This window comes from Bubalus kerabau, chromosome 5, assembly GCF_029407905.1.
Source record: "Bubalus kerabau isolate K-KA32 ecotype Philippines breed swamp buffalo chromosome 5, PCC_UOA_SB_1v2, whole genome shotgun sequence".
Classification (NCBI taxonomy): domain Eukaryota; kingdom Metazoa; phylum Chordata; class Mammalia; order Artiodactyla; family Bovidae; genus Bubalus; species Bubalus kerabau.
In genome coordinates, this window is record NC_073628.1 from 28,418,881 (window position 1) to 28,439,326 (window position 20,446).

General features: G+C 40.0%; 1 protein-coding gene across 2 annotated transcripts in view; it reads left to right on the forward strand.

Annotated features, from left to right (window-relative positions):
- Positions 1 to 20,446, forward strand: part of NELL1 (neural EGFL like 1) — a 1,034,994-nt gene that overhangs the window by 276,796 nt on the left and 737,752 nt on the right. For both annotated transcript variants that reach the window (XM_055581358.1, XM_055581357.1), the window contains one exon: positions 5,124 to 5,223. In XM_055581358.1, the coding sequence (XP_055437333.1) occupies positions 5,124 to 5,223 (100 nt within the window). The remainder of the gene's footprint in view (positions 1 to 5,123; positions 5,224 to 20,446) is intronic.

A 20,446-nucleotide genomic window follows, 5' to 3' on the forward strand; every position in this document is an offset into this window, starting at 1 on the left:
ATGTCATGTTCTCTGTAGATTGCCTCTCTTTGAGGGGAGAGACGATGATTTAGATTCTAAACCCCTTACATTTTTCTTCCCCCTCAAGGGAAGCTGGGATGACTAGAGCAATTTTACCCACTCAGCTGATGATCCCAGTATCCAGCCTGTAGCTGTCACTCACAGCCAGCAGCCCCCTTCGCATATTGCGCAGAAGTAGCGGGTGATCTTGACAAGGGTCATAATTGTGATTCAGTCTCTGTTATCATCAGAGAGACTCAGGGCAGACATTATTGGAGACCTTTCGAAGAGACGGGTGTGGAGTTAAATGCCAGTGTACTGGATAGGTACTTACCATTGTTATTGGCATACTGTAGGTATTCATCCTCTATTTAAAAGCCATGGATTTCTTCATTTATTGTCTTACTATCGTTATCTACTAAATACTTATGCACAAAGAGAAGCATCACTGATAATAACACTTAACATCTCCTGAGTACTTAGTATTTTCTAAACACTATTTAAAACCTTTGAAACTTTATTTAATAAAACCTCATAATAACCCTCGGAGAAGGCAATGGCACCCCACTCTAGTACTCTTGCCTGGAAAATACCATGAACAGAGGAGCATGGTGGGCTGCAGTTCCATGGGGTCGCTAAGAGTCAGACATGACTGAGTAACTTCACTTTCACTTTTCACTTTCATGCATTGGAGAAGGAAATGGCAACCCACTCCAGTGTTCTTGCCTGGAGAATTCTGGGGACGGGGGAGCCTGGTGAGCTCCCGTCTATGGGGTTGCACAGAGTTGGACACGACTAAAGTGACTTAGCAGCAGCAGCAGCCGCAGCAGCATAATAACCCCAGGGGGTGGGTAGCATTGTCGTTCCCACTTTACAGATGAGGAAATTGAGGCACACGGGAACAAAGTCCCATAGCTAGTAAGGGAACCAGCTGATTTCTCAACCTGTGTGGTCTGAATCTCCAGGCTCCTCTCTTAGCCTCTCTACTGCTAGTCCTGATGGGTGTTAGATTTACTTGGAAGTAATTCTCATATTTGAATTGTAAAAAAGTAGATTTAGAAAGATTGAATGATCACTTTTCAGTCTATTTGAGAATACTAGATTGGTCAGGCTATGGCTCACTGATTCCCTTGATAAAGGGTAGCATTTATAAAAGGCCAGAGAAGAGCTTTGGGACACATTTAATGGATGTTGTCAGCAGGGAGAGAGGGTGATGGGTCTAAGAGGGGAGCGCCTCCGGTCTCTCTCGGACAGCCTTTTGCAAGATTTAAGCCTTCATGCCCTAAGGTACCTGTTGTATGTGATGAATTAACTTCTTTCCTAGACATCTAAAATGGTACATGTCAGTGCTATCCTTGGGAGAATTGAGCAAATAATTACTCAAATAATTTCTTGTGTTCTGTGGTTCAAATGCAGATCCCTAGTTGACGAAAGGCTGCCTGGCAGTCCATGCATTTCATTTTCCTGGGATCATTTCAAAGCTTCAGCACTACCAGTTAGATAAGAAACGAAGTTCTGTTTTAAAGATTTTCACCAAGTGATTTGAGAAGATAACATACTGTGTTTGCTTGTTTTTCCCCCCCTGTTGTTGTTTTTTAAATCAAGATGAATAAACTCTCCTAGCAATCTCGGTCAGTTATGTGCAGTATTGCTGCCCTGAAGCACTTTTTAGGCTAGTAACATTTTTTTTTTTTCTTTACTTAAAGATGTGAATTCTGTATGTGATTAGAAATTCAAGTTTAAGCATAGTTATTAGTAAAGAGCTTGAAAGTGTTGATATTTGATGAGTGACATGGTGGCAGTCATTCTAAATGAGAAAGAATGGATGAATTATATTTCCCTACCAATGCTGAGTTGCAAAGGTCAGTAAAAAACCTACCACAATCAGGAGGATTTATTTATTAATCAGATGCTTATTAGAGTATGAAAATAAAGTTAAAGGTGTGTACCAAATTGTGTGGCTGAACTGAATGGATTTGGTGGCACTTAGGTTACTAGAGTCACAGTGTATATTATTTTCACATTCAAGCAGAGGGTTTTTATCTCTATTTGAACATTTGGAACTATGATCTTACTCATTAAATACACTGAAGGTTGATTGGAATTGTTGATTGACTTAATCAGCAGTCAAAGCAACTTTTTATATATAAAAAAGAACCTTTCATGAGTGATTATTTTTAAAAAGCCTTCTGTAGAGTTTTAATATTGCTTTTTAAAATAAAAGCAAATATGTACTCAAGATATAAAATTTGGAATTTAGAGGATGGAAGTATAAGAAAGTAAAAGAAAATCACTCCAGAATCTCACCACCTACAGATAATCTCTTTTAACAGTTTAATTTTTTGACAGCATGAGTGAAATTTATCTTACCGTCTTAGTTTAGATTCAGCCAGAAGCAGACCCTGAGCTCAGGATTAAGTACAAGTGATTTATTAAGGCAGTGCTCCTGGGAGGAAGTAAGGGTGTAGGGGATTCAGGCTAGGCCAGGCAGGAAACTCAGCAAAGGTGCAATTTTAGGTGAAAGGTTAGAGGTACCCTGATTCTGGTGGGATTCTGGAGTGTAAATATTACCCCAGCCATGTCTCCCTTTGAAGTAAAGAACCTCCAGTGGCTTTGGGCTGTGGGGGTTGAGGATGTGGAACTTGTAGGTAACTTCTGGTTCCCTGCAAAGAGGCTCCAGTGCCCTCAGGGACTCTCTGAGGGTTGAGGGATGAGCCAAGGTGAGGGATGGGCACAGTGAACTGATTAAACGGATCCAGCAGAGTTTGCCATTCTTGTTTGTGCAAGGAGGCAGTGCATCCATGCTCAGTTGCTAAGTCACGTCCGACTCTTTGTGACCCCATGGACTTTAGCCCACCAGGCTCCTCTGTCCATGGGATTTCCCAGGCAAGAATACTGGAGTGGGTTGCCATTTCTTCTCCCAGGGAGTATCTTCCTGACCCAGGGATCAAACCTAGTCTCCTACATTGGCAGGTGTGTTCTTTACCATTGAGCCACCAGGGAAGGCAGTAGATAATGAATAAATATATTAATATTGAGGGATAGAAGTAGAGGCAACAATGGTAGGTAATTAAGCATTGTCTTTTCCCTTACATTCTGATGTAATGCTGATAGCATTGCTGCTGATAGCAAGGTTATTAACATCTGTTGGCTTGTAACAATTGATTTGATTCCCTGTTGTAGAAACTGAGGTACAACTGACAGGCAAACCGCCCTTAGGCTGGTGCTAGCTGTTGAGGCCAGGGTGTGACCCAGCGTGGCCTGGGTTGAGGGATGAGAACGGAATAGAGCTGAAATGGGGACTGTGAGTGAATAGCAGGATTGATTCTCAGAATCTTAGGGCCAATTTTAAGACGGGAGAAAAACATGAGGTCTAGATGCCTTGGGACAGATCAAGAAATGAAGAGGAAAAGGGAACAAAGGACCCCAGAAGGAGTCGTAGAGGTTGGACTGCCTGGGCTGAAATTTATAAGAATGGAGAGGAAACCGTGGTGCCAGTAATCCATATGATCAGTACTTGGAAATTAAATTTATATTTGACATTTAAAGTTATGTTTATGTTCATATTTTAGAATTGATGTGCCTGATAGAATGGGTGTTCCTGCCAAACCAGGGAATTCTGGGGCCACCGGAATGACAATCATCTCTTGGAGATAGAACACTCAGAATCTCCCGCATTCTTTCTGGTGGCTCAGCACCATCTTATTCTCTCCATCTGTGTTGAGAATTACCTTTCAGCCTTAAATGAGGCCCATCCTCCTTGAGCTGCTTATTGGTTGACTTAACCATGCTTTTAAGAATGGGGGAACAAAAAATAACTGAACATTTTAGATTAAATAAGGGACTCTCAAATCCTGCCTTTTAGAGTAATTATTGAAGTAATTTTAAATATTCAGAGTGAAACTAAATATAGATGCTAGTGATGTCAACAAAGAGGACCTTTGTTGAAATAGGGTCATAAGATGCACCTGCCAAATATTTAAAATTTTTTTTGTAAGTGGTTTTATTTATTTCTAGGGAGAATCTAGTGTTCATCTAACTGACCCACTTTTAGTTCAATCCCTGTATACTTTGGTTCTTGTCTGTTTCCTCTGCTGGGAAACTGTTTTCTTTCTTATTCCATTATTTAGTTCCTTCAAATGTGGCATCTTCTTCATAATTTCTTCCCACTTTGGTATAATTAATTATTCTCCTATGATGTATTTGTTGTTCTTGTTCAGTCACTAAGTCATGTCTGACTCTTTGCTACCCCATGGACTGTAGCACACCAGGCTCCTCTGTCCTTCACCATCTCCTGGAGTTTGCTCAAACTCATGTCCATTGAGTCAGTGATGCTATCTAACCATCTCATTTTCTGTCGCCCCCTTCTCCTTTTGCCTTCCAGCTTTCCTAGCATCAGGGTCTTTTCCAATAAGCCAGTTCTTTGTATTAGGTGGCCAAAGTATTGGAGCTTCAGCTACAGTCCTTGCAATGAATATTCATGGTTGATTCCCTTTAATATTGAGTAAATGATACATTGCCATACCTTGATTAGAGCACTTTTTTTTTTTAGGACTTACTGCATTTTATTACGGTTTCTAGTTTGTTTTTATCAAGGGCAAAGACGATGTCTTCTTTATCTTTGGGTTCACAGTGCTTGTGATCCAGTGCAGTCTTGAAACCGTCTCATAAAAGCTCATGAGAGCTCCCAACTTCGTAATCAGTGATGTAGTGTTAGTGGTTCACAATGTCAGGGTGTTGATGTGACAGAAATCAGCCAATGCTAACTTTAGGTTCCCCCATCCAACAGTCAACTGTTGAAAATTTATCAGCTCTGCATTGTCAGTGACATTCTGCTACGCAGAAGATACTCAACAACCATTTGTTAAAACGTAAAAGAAGAAAAAAAAAAACACCTTATTTGTTGAAATTGAGGCTATTTTGATATAGAAAGGGAAAGTTGCCTTCTCTTCCAGGAGTCTTATCAATTTAGTTTGTGACTGCATTATGGTAGAATTCCTGTGAGTACTGTTAATTATTGTAGGTTGTTATCACCACAGGCTTTTAACAATGAGCATTGTATGTTTGGATCATCAACTCAAAAAATGAACATTTTTTTTGTTTCCTGATTATTTGGCTTGCAGGGTGGAGTTTTAGTAAAAATTACGGAAGCATGCCCTCTTTTGAACTGCTCAGAAAAGGATCACATTCTCCCGGAGAATCAGTGCTGCAGAGTCTGCAGAGGTAAGGGGGCTTGGCAATCGGGCTTCGGGTGGAGGTGGGTTTGGGGGGAAGTTTTAATGATAGCGTGATTATAATAATAACATGGGTCCAAAACTCTGCTACTCAGAAATGTATTTATCCTATTTATTGCCCTTGGTTATAGTCTTATCAGTTGAAAAAGGAGGATATAATCTATGTACTTCATAGGATGGTTGTGGGGATTAAATAGGATAATGCATAAGCAGCTAGCATTATGACTAACACATGATAAATATTCAATAAATGATGGTTCCTATAATAATGATAGCATTTCCTGTAATAATGGCTATTATTATATTAATAACTATTATCATTATTATTACATTTTCCCTCATGAGTGGGTTTGGAAAGCATTCTTTTAAGCTTTTTCCATGGGCCAGTTCCCTTTTCTGCCAGAGGATGACATATACTGAATCCTTACACATAGATTTATATACAATTTTACTTCCTGCAAGGAAAATAGGCTTCAACTAAGTAACACTTACCTGGTAATTAATTCTTGAGCAGAAATGGTTTTCTTTTCTCTTGCTGGAATTCTTCTTTTTTCCAAATTTATTCTTATTTCTTCAAATCCTCTGAATCAAATATTACTTCCTCTCTGAAACGTCTCACCCAGAAAGAATTAAATAAATTAGTAGATCTAAAATGTATTCAAATTTTACAAAACAAGTCCAGTTAAACTAATAGCTTTTATTTTGAACTTCTACGCACCACAAAGTCTTTCCCACATTCTCACATATCCAGTGAGTTACAGTCTTTTTGATTTACCTCAGAAGTATCTAGAGTTAAGAACCCAGGAGCATAGCAGTTTAGTTCAGGTTATATCATATTTTACTTTTTTACATCTTTTCTCTAGCATGAGCACCGACAGTTTCTGCAAAGGGCCACAGGTTTTGGTGGGGTCAGAAGGTTTCCATTGCAACCACTCATCCCTGCTGTTGTATTGCCAAAGCAGCATGCTCAGTTGCTTCAGTCGTGTCCAACTCTTTGCGATTCCATGGACTGTAGCCCACCAGGCTCCTTGTCCATGGGATTCTCCAGGCAAGAATACTGCAGTGGGTTGCCATGCCCTCTTCCAGGGGATCTTCCTGACCCAGGGGTTTAACCCGTGACTCCTGCATTGCAGGTAGATTCTTTACCGCTAAACCACCAGAGAAGCGTAGGCAATAGGTAAATACACAATTCAGTGGTTGTGTTTCATTAAATTTCTATTTTCAGAAACAGGTGGCAGCTCGTCATTTGCTGACCCCTCCTCTAGTTCCTTCTGATATATAAAAGTATCTGTTTGATCATGACAGGTTTTCAGCTGAGGCTGAGATTTCTCTTTGTGGTTAGTCATAAGAATTATCTTTTGGTAAAATTCCCAGGAAAACTTAATATACAGACAGCCACAAATGGCTGTTAGAATTCGTAGTGTGCCATCAGAGGATCTCCTCTGATTTATCTGCTTTCTTGCCTACATGTGTATTTGCAGCTGGGATGCTTTAGAAAGACTAAGGATTGACTGGATATTTCAGAGGGATACATTTATTGGTAACTGATTGGGTTGTTAGGTAGCTCTTACAATTTAATGCAAAATCCATCACTTGCTATTTGTTGAGGTGCCAAGTGGGACTCAGTTTATGTAAATCCTTTTCTGATTTATGGTTTCATTAGAACAGGCTCATTGATTATCCCACAGAAAGTCAAGATTTTCATTGCTCTGACCTAATTTACAATAGAACAAGTGCCGCTGCTTCTGCTCACACTTCTCAGAAAAGCAGATACTGTTTTTCTGAACCAATGAAGATGCTGAGAGAGATGATATCTCATTGAAAAGTTGACTCATTCAAGGCTCCCGTTGCTAGCAATCCGGTGGCTTTTTTCCAAAGCTGACTCAGCTTTGAGGGAAAGTGGGAGGCAGGAGTAGTGCTTCCTAGATGAGATCATAGCCAGAGCCAGTATGTACAATTAAGGATTTTCTTCTTTCTCCCACCTGCTTTCTTCTCAGCCAGAATACTATCAGCTCCTTTATTTGGCAGCTGATCGTATTTTTTTGGAGGTGTCTGCGTCTGCGAGTGAGGGAGTTATTTATGTCCCTTGACAAGTCTGTGTTTTAAAGGAACCAGAGCACTTCTTCAGAAAAGATAGGGTGGGGAGGTCTTTTTTCTGGGAAGCAGGTTGAGTGAAACCATTTGGGCATATGGATTCTCTTAGGATTCTTCTACTTATGCCAATCTCAGAATTCAGACCTTGGAATGAGAAAAGCATTATTTTTGACTGAAGCCCTTTTCAGCACCATTTACTGTCATTACCCCCTTTCCCATTGACCCATTACAAGAGAGGAACCCAGAACATTTCGTCCACTTGTCCACATACTTAGGCTTGTTCTGCACATTAGTCGGAAAATGAAAAGGATATTTGGGCAGTGGGGTGTTCTTTTTCATAAAAATATAAAATTTATATGATGTACAAAAATTCATCCAGATGAGCTCAAATGTCCATTGTCTTGACCTGTGCTGCCCATGAATCTTACTCTGTGTCTTAATTTCAATTTATTTCCCAAGAGCATCCTTGGAAGTAGCCTAAGGGTCTCTCACAATATTCTGGGAAATATTTTTCTCCTTTGACTTCTGTTTGTCTTTTACCTTTTCCTCCATGTTCTTGTTTCTCTGCGGAGTCTTGGAAGATAAATGGCATGGCGGGGGGTGGCTGGACAATTTTGATTCTGATAAGACGAGGAAAGCCTGGCGGGCCTCTTCGAAGTCATGTTATTCAGTTCTTGTCCCCACCCGCCTCCTCCTTGCCCCTCTCAAAAACAGAAAGTAATGAAAAGGTGAGAAACACTCAATTTCTATGTAAAGTCATTTCTGTCCTGCATATGGAAGGGCTGTTCCATTTCCTTTGTGGATTAAAAGAGTCTTTTGATTGGCAGATAGCAAGCAAGCAGAGAGCTGGGATTCCCGTGACCGGAAACTGGTATTTTAGGGTTGAGCACATTGGTGTGGTGTGATTTCAGCTGTGTGGTTTCTGCTATCCTGATGGTATTGATTACAGACACATACGTGGCTATCTCCCCTTTCAAAGCCTACACTGAAGGCCCTTCAATTAGCATATTTATCATCTCTCTCTGTCTTACTAGGAATGTCAGGTCATTAGTCAGAGGGAAATCACCGCTCAGTAACATTCCTCAGAAGTCTGCGTCAAAACCTTTCTCATGCCTGCTTGGGGATTGAAGTTCTCCAAGGTTTATTTTCATTAGGCTTGGACTGAAATTTGAGAAGGCAGAGAGGGTGCTTTTCCTTTCTGACCTTCCCCGCCTTGCCCACAGCCCCAGTTGGCTGATTAAATCAAATCCATAAAGCTCTCCAACTTTTAAAAAATGATGCTTGTTTTCATGACCACATTTTATGAATTGTTTCTGTAATTGTAGGAGAAAAGGGAGGGATGAAGATATGTTCATACCATTTAGAATAATCCTGTCATTTTCAGTCCAGTGACATTGAATGAAATTATTTTTAGTACCAATGTCGACTTTAAAAAATGCGCAACATAAATGTTGCAATTTAAGTTTTATCTGGGGCAAAGTGAGGACTGCAGCCCAGAATACAGCACCTCAGATAGCTCTGAGAAACTGTTCCAAAGAGGCAGGGTGGATAGGTCACCATGTATGTGATTTTGGTGAAGGGGGAGTAAAACGCATGTGTTTTTCCAGAAGGTTTCTGCTAGTCTCGTGAAACCGTTAGCTAGTCATAGAAACAGTTGTCACTGTGAAGGATTTTAGTGCTTTTCTAGATATGAGGAGATATAAGAATTGGGCTCATTAATCGACTCCTGAAAGTATCTAATGATCTGCAGACCTGTCCTGTCAGTTTTTCCCAGGGCACAGAGTGCCTGATTTCTACTCTCCACCCTGAACTCCTTTCAGAGGGGGTTTAAGGTCAGCAGCAGCAGGAGCACATGATTTAGTTCTTGCAGAGGTGGATGGCTGGAGAAGGCGATGGCACCCCATTCGAGTACTCTTGCCTGGAAAATCCCATGGGCGGAGGGGCCTGGTGGGCTGTCGTCCATGGGATTGCAAAGAATCGGACACAACTGAGCGACTTCACTTTCACTTTTTACTTTCATGCATTAGAGAAGGAAATGGCAACCCACTCCAGTGTTCTTGCCTGGAGAATCCCAGGGACGGGGGAGGCTGGTGGGCTGCCATCTATGGGGTCACACAGAGTCAGACACGACTGAAGCGACTTAGAAGCTTAGCAGCAGAAGTGGATGGCAAGTGCCAGTTTGTAATAGACACCAGCTGAAGGCTTTGTTTCATCTGTGGAACAGTGTTAAAACTCATTCTGTGGACTTATAACTTGGTTCCTCAAGACATAACTTGTTGGCTTGATTATGAAGCTTTTTTTCTTTAACTGAGTCATGTCTATGTTTTTGTATAACAGTGTGATGATACAGCTCTCCCTATCCCCTCATTTCTGTTCAAGGAGACTATAGTTTCATACGGAGTTTTTCTCTTTGGGGAAATCAGACCTAAGACCTTCCAGTTAAGAATAACAGACTCTGGCTGATTTACATTGTTCATTGTATCAGCTGAACTGATACCTGGACTTGTTTTGTGGACACCTTACCTCTTCAAACCTTGGGTCATGACAAATGCTGTAAACAATTTTTCTACCCTTTAAAGAAAAATTGAAGTAATCAGCTGACATGTGGTTAAATCCACAGGGCTCCTGGTACAGCCAGAAGGCTTTTAGGGACAGAACTGCAGGACAAGTAGGGAGATGCACACAAAAAGTCAAGGTAGTGGACGTTGGCAGGGGGAGGTCACTTTGCAATTGCTGGGATCCAAGGTCTTAGTCACCAGCAGCACCACCCAGAACAGCCCTAATCACTGCCGTAGTTTCTCTCTGATGCCGCTGGCCGGTTTGTGCCAGCAGCACAAACTTGGTTTATCCTCATCATTACCAAGAAGGCGATGGCACCCCACTCCAGTACTCTTGCCTGGCAAATCCCATGGACGGAGGAGACTGGTAGGCTGTCCATGGGGTCGCTAGGAGTCGGACACGACTGAGCGACTTCCCTTTCACTTTTCACTTTCATGCATTGGAGAAGGAAATGGCAACCCATTCCAGTGTTCTTGCCTGGAGAATCCCAGGGATGGGGGAACCTGGTGGGCTGCCGTCTCTGGGGTCACACAGAGTCGGACACGACTGAAGTGACTTAGCAGCAGCAGTAGCAACAGCATTACCTTGCGGTAATGGCTATAGCAGGAGCCCGTCTACCTAAGTGTAAGGCCAGGAAGGTGGAGAAGAGAGAGTGGGCACTGGAATAACATCTATGCTTCTGCCTGGGAAGAAGTAATAAAAGCACGGATGTAGCCCCAGCAGAAAGATTGCTCGTGAATTGCTGGTGTTCTCACTTAACGGGGGAAAAAAATGCCAACTTGACCATGTAGTCTCAGGATCGCTCCAGGAAAACACAACAATCATTTGGCCCACCCCAGAATTCTTGACACACTCCTCAGGGTTTTATTCGTTTCATAATCGGCTCTAATTGTATCTTGAATGTTGCCAATGGCTCTGGAGGGTTTTGCTGCATGTTGAAGATTTTCAGTGTTGGAGAAAAAGTTCTTTTCGACATCTGTTCCCAATGTGTTTATCTGTAATTTTAATTCATGCTCACTTGCCTTGTCATCTGGCTTGGGCTGAAATTAGTTGAGATTATTTGTACTATTTAAGGCTTTATGCCCTTCAATTAAATCCTCCCAAAGAGTCTTGGCGGTGCATGATTTTCTTTTTTTCTAGTCTTTGTCTTCATCTTAGGTGAATTTGTAATTGAAATGGGTTTTAGAGGATTTCAGTGTAATGGAGATAAAAAGAGACTTGGAAAAGAGGCACTTAATGAGATGGTAAGCTAGTGCCTAAATAGAGGAGCAGGCATTTTGTAGATGGGCCAGGTGCTCTGCCTATTGATAGAAAAATCCCTGCAGCCATGGATCATGGTGGGCACTGGAAAGCCAGGTCTGTATTTTCAAATACTGAGGCTGGGAACACAGGGCATTTGGAGAGAGAGTCTCGGGGAGCCCATGAATTCTGTTCTTTTAAAAGTGCTGCAGTGGATCCAGGCCCAAGGAGTCTGGGGAAGGAGGAACATTACCCTAGAGAGAAGACTTGAAATTAAGGCCAAGCTGCCTTGGACTGGAAGACCCTTAAGTGTGACTACTATTGAAAAACCATGTACTTTCTAAGGAGAAGGCAGTGGCACCCCACTCCAGTACTCTTGCCTGGAAAATCCCATGGGCGGAGGAGCCTGGTAGGCTGCAGTCCATGGGGTCGGGAAAAGTCGGATACAACTGAGCGAATTCCCTTTCACTTTTCACTTTCATGCATTGGAGAAGGAAATGGCAACCCACTCCAGTGTTCTTGCCTGGAGAATCCCAGGGACAGGGGAGCCTGGTGGGCTGCCGTCTATGGGGTCGCACAGAGTCAGACACGACTGAAGCGACTTAGTAGTAGTAGTATGAGAATCCAGAGAGCTCTGTCTCTAGCAGGTCACAACCTCTGCCATGATGTCACAACCCTCTGTTCATAGAAGCTGAAGGAATGTCCTCATCCCTGCAGGGCCCAGGCTTCTATGGTATGTATGTTGGTTGTGAAGTACATTAGGGCATCTGGTTCTCATAAAGAACCTTTGGGCCTTAGTCCTCCTCTAGGGCCAGTCCATGGGTGGAGCTCTTTCCATACCAACTAGGTACATTGGAATATATTGTACTCAGTGTACCTTTGCTCTTTGTGAATTTCAAGGTTGGGCAAGCAGCAGTGCTGTGAGGGGTATTGGCTTTCTAGGATTTGAGTTAGGGTGGGAAAATCTGGGGTGCGTTTTCAGATCGTCCATCATTTCAAAGGTAACCTGGTTGCCTTCTTGGAGATACATTAGGGGCATGTGATTGAGAGCAAGTGGTAATGCTCTATGTGGAATCAGACTTTATATTAGAGAAACTAAATCCTTCTCTTGAGTAGTGACCCATTCATTCTTTGCTGTGGAAGAAATCGCAGTAGTAAACCATACAGATGCTTATCCATCATTGGCCCTAGATAAAGCAGAAAGAGTGGATGGTTTGCTGTGATTTGAAACGTTACAGAGTGGGATCTGGAGAATGGCAGTGTAGGGGCTTGATTATGATGGGCAGGGATTTTATATACAGTTAAGCCAATGGATTTAAAGAAACCAAAGATTTTTTTTGTTTTTTGATTTTTTTAAAATAAGTGTTATTGGTCTTTCACTGGTAATAGAACTCTAGATTCAGGGCCATGAAGGGGAGTCCAAATTGTAGATGGCTTCAATTTCTTTGAGCATGTTGTAGACACATGCTGCTTCCTGTGTTTGGAAATCCTGTGCCTTGTCCAGCCAACCTCATTCATCCCTCAAATCTCCTTTTGATACCTTGCGTTAGGGCCCCTCTGTGTGATAACACTTTGGAAGCACCTTGCTCCTCTCCATCACATCTCCTGTAACCCAATCCTCAACAATAGCCATCCCGACTAGAGTGTTAAATGAATGAGGGAATGTTTATGCTGTTTATGGCATTTTCGTTTTATCCCAATTTTCTAGGACAGTGGCTGGACACACGTTATGGGGCTTAATATTGGTCAAACAAATGAATGGAATCTCTGCCAGGAACTAAAATTAAGGAAGTGGTTGGAGTAAAACCTGGAATTCCATTTCAGCAGATTGTGTGTCTTCCTCTGAGCATCTGCTCATTTCCACCACTCAAGTGTAAATAAGCTCCAAAAGGATATTACTCATTATGGTATCTCATCCAAGAATGGTGTTCTGTTGTGTGGTGTTATTTCTCTCTTGACTTCTAAGTCCCCAAGCAACAAAGTAATAGTGGACTGTATCCTGGAGAAAGAAACACGGTTTGTTCCTTTGGAAAGATTCAAGCATGTCATGGACTAGAAAATGCTGAGTGATGGAGTAGTGGTCTCTTCGGGTCAGGTCAGCATTCCTTGAATGTCCTTTAATGAGTAAAATCATGGCTGGGATGTCATATAGAGTGGTGGAGAGAGACTGGGCATTAGAATTATATTTGAGTCTATATATATCTTTTAGGCATTGCCTACTAGCTGCAAGACCACAAAGAAGGTAATTAACATCTTTGAGTTTTGGTTTATTCATTTTAAAGCACTCTTTTAATTTTACTTTTGGAAGAAAGAGGATTTAGTCATCAACTCTACAAATATTTCTTGAGTGTTTATCATGTGCTGGATATTGCCTTGGTCCTTTCCCTTGAAGTAAGCTTCTAATGTGGAAACAGACATTCAACAAATAAACACAGAAATGAACATGTAATTAGTAACTGTGCTACCTGCTATGAACAAGAAGAGAGTAGTATAGGAGAGAGTAATGGACAAGAAAGCCTTCTCTGAATAGATTATATTTAAGCTGGGGACTTGACAACTGAGTAGAAATTATTCTGGCAGGGATGTGTCATAGGTTCTGAGTTAGTGGGACAAGCTTGCAAAGACTCTGAATCAGGAAAGAGATTGGAGTACTAGAGGAATTCAAATAAAGGCTGATACACTTAGGGGGGATGACAGAGGGAAAGGAGAGCCTTGTTTGTCATTTCAAATCAGAGTTAAGAATTTTGAATTTTTCTTGATAAATTGGAAAGTCTTTGGGAGAAGACTTTTAAGGGGATGAGTGACATGATCCAGTCTATGTTTTAAAAGGATTTGTTTGTGGGGAAAATGGATTAGAGACAAGCAAAAAGAGGAACAGGAAGGCAAATTAGGTGCTTTCTTTTTGAGAAATAATAGTTTGGAGTAGGTTTTTTTTTTTTTTTGTATTGCCATGGAGTGGAGGAAAAAGAGATTCCAGAGATATTCATGAAATAAAATGAATAGAACTTAGGAAGGGGCAGTATTTGAAGAGCGAGGACAAAGATGACTCCTTAAAAAAAAAAAAAAAGATGGTTTAAGTGGATAAAAGTGCTGCAGATTGATAATGGAGAACTTGGGGAGCATGGATATCAGATTTAAGATCAAGAGTGCAGTTTCAGCTGGGTGAGCCATGAGACAACTCTGAGGTCATCCAAATTGAATGTCAAGTGGGCTGTGGCTATAATGTAAAATATGTAAAGTGGGGTATACAAGACACTGTTACTTCCTGTTTGTAGAGGGCCATGTGAGCCTTTATTATTGCTTCTAGAGGACGGTGAATGTTCTTAACCAGAGACCAGAAGAGACTGGGCACAAGCATTGGCCTTGTTTCAATTTTTCTTAAGAACAGATTGGCAGAACCTGCAGTTGGGTCCCTCTTTGAAAATTTTATTGGGCATAGAGATCTACAAACATCATCAGAGAATAGTCATTAGTAGTTGTCTATGCTCCAAGGTTTTTAAATCATAGGATAATAATTTTTTTAGTGGTCTTAACGAGAACTTGAGTTAAATCATAACTCTGCCACTTCCTGGCTGTGTTACCTTGGATAAAATAGTCCCAACCACATTTTCCTAATCTGTAAAGTGAGACTAATACTAATCTTTAGAGTTGTTGTGCCTGGCAAATTGGAAAAAGTCAACAAACAGCAACTTTTATAACAAATGTGTTCTCTGTCTTTGGACCACTGCTATTTAGATGATGTTACTTTGTGTGCTTCTAATTATAGGATGATAATTACAGAGACTCTGGTGGTGGTTTAGTCATTAAGTTGTGTCTGACTCTTGCGACCCCATGGACTGGAGCCTGCTAGGCTCCTCTGTCCATGGGATTTTCCAGGCAAGAATGCTGGAGTGGGTTGACATTTCCTTCTCCAGGGGATCTTCCTGACCCAGGAATCGAACCCAGATCATCTGCATTGCAGGCAGATTCTTTACCAGCTGAGCTATGAGGGAAGCCCACAGAGAGTCCAGATTCATTTATTAAAATATTCAAGTAAAAGAACATGGATATTGAGTATGTATGTACGCATATGTGTGTGTATTCTACAGTCTGGCCACAACTTCTAATTCTGTGGGAAAAAGATACTGATTAAAGAAAGAAGGTGACATTGAAGAATCTCATGCATCAATCTGTTTTGATAACCAGCTGCTGAAGAAAATATTGTACCAAGAGTTAGTAAGAGGACTAGAGAAAAAGACTGCAGGTGGCAACTGAAGACAGATATCCTGAAGGGAAGGGTTTATAAGTTAAATGCCATGCCTTTCAGACAGCAGATAGGAAAGACTAAACCTTTAGAAAGATTTTGAAATGTGGAGAGTTGATTGAGGATTTATGACTTGGCAGCCAGTTGTCTTGGGGTGGTTTTGAAGAATGCAGGGTGGTTTTGAAGAATTTCATCACCGGCTGGGGTGATGAAAGTGTTTTAAGACTGGATTGTGGTGATTTACTGTATAACTGTGTGAGTTTACTAGAAATTATCAGTTTGTCTTTACAATAGGTCAATTTTTTGGTATGTAAATTGTACTTCAGTAAAAATGTTTAAAGAAAAATGGTGACTAGCAAACCAGTCCCATTAGCCTTTTAGTTGCTCAAGAGGCATTAAAATACCACTGTAGATTCATCCATATCTTTATTCACTCATTAATTTAACCACCCATATTTCTACCTGTCTATTTTTGCGTTTATCTATAAGCCATCCTTCTCCACAGACAGCTATCCTTGAGTGGGAAGCTTTGAGTTGAAAGAAATGAGTCAGACATAGATCTTGACTTAAAGAAGTTGGAGTGATTAGAGTTAGTATTTTAAAAGAATATTTTAAATTGCTCAGCCTTGCGTACATGTTTGTATATGTGTGTGTGTATGAAAAAGAAATCTAAAATGTAATCTGCTTGAATCTAGGCATGCAAAAAAGAATATCTTTTTAATCCTTTGGAGTGTAGGATGCTTATAAAATTGTTGCTTTTTGATTAAGAACCCTGGCATCAGTCACATCTGGATCGTGGCTCTGTGTAGTTTCACTCATGCCCTAACTTCTCTGAGTTAGCCACATCTGTGAAATAGGGTAATAATTCATAGGATTGCTAATAGAATTAAGTGGAATAATGCATCTGAAACACTTTACTGAGCACCTAGCATATATTTTGTGCTTGATAAATGTTAATCATTCTTATTACAACTGTGCCAGATTATTTGAGGTTCTTCAAACTTACCCTTCTTCCTCAAGGGTTGGAGTCCCATTCCTCCCATTTTGCACAAGTTTCTACCTGTGATGAGTCATAGGTTAAGTTTGGCATCAGCTAGAAGGAATTTCTTCTTCTCTGGAACACTATGATAATTTGTACTGCTCACATCTTACTTAGCTACTTCTGTGTTTGGCTTACCTCACCTTAGAGTTTCTAATTCTCTTGTGGTCATGGAATGTCTCAAACACCTTGACATTGCCCCCCGGGTCTTGCATAGTGCTGCAGACCTGTAAATATTGAGTCGATGATTGTTCACTCATGCAGAAAGGCAAGCAGGTACTGAATAAATACTGCTTGAATGAAGGCTTGCGTTAATTTAAAAAAAATAAAAGAACAACAACACATGTTTTTGACACAATGGTGAGGCGCAGACAAAGTGGATTTGTCCATATCATTAATCTGTCTCATGGGCCCTTCATTGTCTTTGAAATACATTTGACCCCACTCTCTGCATTGTGAATTGACATGGCACATGCCTGCTAGAGAGATGTGCATTGGAAAGTCAACAGTGTTTGAGGGGCTTTGTTCCAGGCTATCAAATGTTTATGGAAAGTGAAGGACAGTTGCATATCCTAGAGAAAAAAAAAAAAGTCATGCAACAAAGGGTGGTCATATGACATCGAGTCAAACTTTATAATAAAAGAAAATGTGACAACGTAATTATTGATCAGTTGTGATGTGGGGAGGGAAGTCCAGGCACTTCCTCTGGCAAAAAAAGCTGTGATACCTAAAAATTGTCCTTTTGCTAACAGAAACATCAAGTACTTTAATGGTTATTAAAAGCCTTTTAAGTCCTTGTAGAAGTGTTCTTGGCTGACAGAGGTTTCACATTTCCAACAAGTTAAGTTTTTTCTCTGATTTTGACTGAGGCAGTCACCAGTGAACAGGTCAGATAGTGAGGCTGGATATGATATTATGCTCCCCTCAGCCTTTGGATCCACTTTCTAATGTCACAACTAGTGTCTACATCTTTCACTTTTTTTTTTTAAACTATTTTTTGTATGTGAGAGGATATAGAAAATAACAAATTATATAGGCCTTGGAGTTCACCAGACATAATTTAGAATCTTGGCATGTCCACTTATTAGACAGATATTAATGAGTTTGAGCTTCTCTTTTCTTATCTTGAAGCTGAGGATAACAGTGTTATCATCAAGTTGTTTTGAACTTTAGCCATCATCATCAGCAGTACTGTTACCATAATCATTATCATTCTTATCACAGAGGCTAACATTTAGTGACCTCCTAGTGTGGATCAAGATTCGCTCTCAGTGCTTTATATGAATTAGCCCATTTAACTTGTTCCACACAAATTAATAAGGTATATCATTATCCCCATTTAAAACATCTAGTGTAACGCCAGACATAGGGGCGTGAATGTTATTATTGAATAGGAGTTATTTTCTTTTATCCTAAGAATGTTGGTTTAAAATTCTGTCTCAAAGGAAGAACATTCTAGAATGTTATCACCAAAAGGAATTAAACTTGGAGTTTATATAGTTCAGTGCTTTTTATATTTTTTAAAAACCAAAAACTGTTGTTCATATAGTCACTGTTTCAACAGTATAAAAGCAAAGTTGTTTTATTTGAATCAGGGCTGGAGGACTTGAGCTCGGACCAACAACTCAGCTGTGCCCAAGACTCTGAGGAATAGTGTGAAAATCACTGATGTTGTCCTTTCTTGGTATATGTACCTAGACAGGCAAAGTGACTTACTGTGTTTATTAGTACAGACCCTGAATTATGTATTAGATCTCTTCTCCAAGATCACTTGTTTTCTATGAGACTACAGTATGTGATATAGCAGTGTAATTATTATTTGCTAAAATGTATGAGTTAAAAATGATAAAGCACCTTTTGTATACCTTGTTATATTTGAACTTCACAATTCCTGTGGTGGGTATAACCTAAAAATGCATAATATATAAAATTTTTTGAGGGTTGGGAGATTGGTAGAATTGGTAATAGAGGTAGGACAAAAAAAAAAAAAAAATCAGAGACCAGAAAAAAGGTTGATTCCATTGAGATAAGCACACTGGAGTTGGCATTTGCCCAGAGGTCAATTTTTAATCCCTGGTGGTAGAATCTGGCTTCTAATGGACTACTGTTTAAGTAGACAGGAGGAAAAGCCTGAGGCTTGCATAAATAAAGAATCTTGAAGGATAACTCCTCAGTGGGTGACTAGGAAAAATCTAGTCTGTAAGAGGAGACTTGGCCTGTCAGTCTTGACTCTAGATAGGGAGTATGGCAGAGAAGAGTTTGCATTCCTGAAAGCTTAGAATCTAAATTTATTCTACCTGTGTGGCTCAATCCATATGTCCCAAGGCAAAATGTAGTTGAAAGTGATTGTGGGTTGATAGTTCCCTCGGGCACCTGACAAAAGCAAACACAGATCCTCTCTGAAGAAGTACAGTTTTAAAGCCCAAGCCTCAAATAATTCCCGCAGATTAAATCCTAAAAAATATGAGCTTACGAAGAATCATAAAAGAATCACTCAAAACACAAAATAGTAACCATGCAGGATACTCAGTGAAACAAACCAAAATCAGAAGACTGAAGATACTGGGGTTGTATGTGTAAAATATAGTCTAATATGTTTTTAAAAGGGGGAATTAAAAGAGGAAAGAATGAGAGACTACAAATTTGACCAAGGAGACTTAAAAAGAAATTGAATTCTGGAAAATTAAAAAAATACAATAAAATAAAAATGATGTGGATGACTGAGTGAATATGACACTATTTGAGAGAATTAAGAGACCGAAAGATACATCTAGAAGTTAAACAGAATTCTGCATAGAAAAAAGAGACGGGAATATTAAGGCAAGTAGAAGTAACATGGAGGAGAGCTTAAGAAAGAAGGGAGAATAGTAATCTCATTATAATTCTAGAAAGAGAGATTTAGAGGCAATGATGAAGAGAGAATGTTGGAAGAGAAAATACCTGAGAATTTTCCAAACTGATAAAAGAGTTAACCAATCTTTATATTTAAGAATCCCAAGGAATCCCAGGAAGAACAAATAAAAATAAATTCACACCTAAAAACCTTAAAGTTAATGAATATGAAACAAAACAAAGCTCATCAACTTAACCAACCAAATAAAATAGATCTTAAAAGTCACAGAGAAAAGGTTTGTCACATACTAAGGAATGACTGTTAGGCTAACAGCTGACTTCTCAACAGTTATAACAGAAGCCATAAACAATGGCATGTCTTCAAAATGTTGAGACAAAATAGCTCTGTACCTAGTAAAGCTGTTTTTCAAGTAGGAGGGTGGTCAAAGGACATATTTAGATAAATTAAAATTGAGCATAGTTACTGGCAGATTTATCTTCACTAAAAGGAATCTATGAAGACTATATTAAGAGGAAAAATAACTATCCCTGAGGGAATGTCTAAGATTCAAGAAAGACTCTTGGGCAAAAAATGTAAAACATGTGGTTAAAAAAGTATCAGGAAACATGTTCAAGAATGTTTCTTGCAGCTGTGCTAGTAATTCAAAACCTGCAAATAAAGCAATGTCAATACTTAGTATAATGGATAAATTGTGGAATATTTATACTATGAAATATTATATACCACTGATGAACGATAGCCACAGGCATTAATATGAATGAACAGGAAAAAAAAAAAACATACGCCATAGAGGATATGGTACAGTATGATTTCACAGGTGAAGTCCAAAATGGCCAAAACAAAATAATCTATTATTTAGAAATACATACCTATGTATGGTAAAGCATACAGAAATATGTAAGGGAGTGATTAATGCAGTTGTTAGGGTAGTTGTCTCTGATGGCTGAGAAGGGGATTCTTTGGGGATGTTTAATAAATAGGTATTGATAATACTTCTTGTATTAATTTTATTTGATGCTATGCTATGCTAAGTCACTTCAGTCGTGTCTGACTCTGTGTGACTCCATAGAAGGTAGCCCACCAGGCTCCCTGATCCCTGGGATTCTCCAGGCAAGAACACTGGAGCGGGTTGCCATTTCCTTCTCCAATGCATGAAAGTGAAAAGGGAAAGTGAAGTCGCTCAG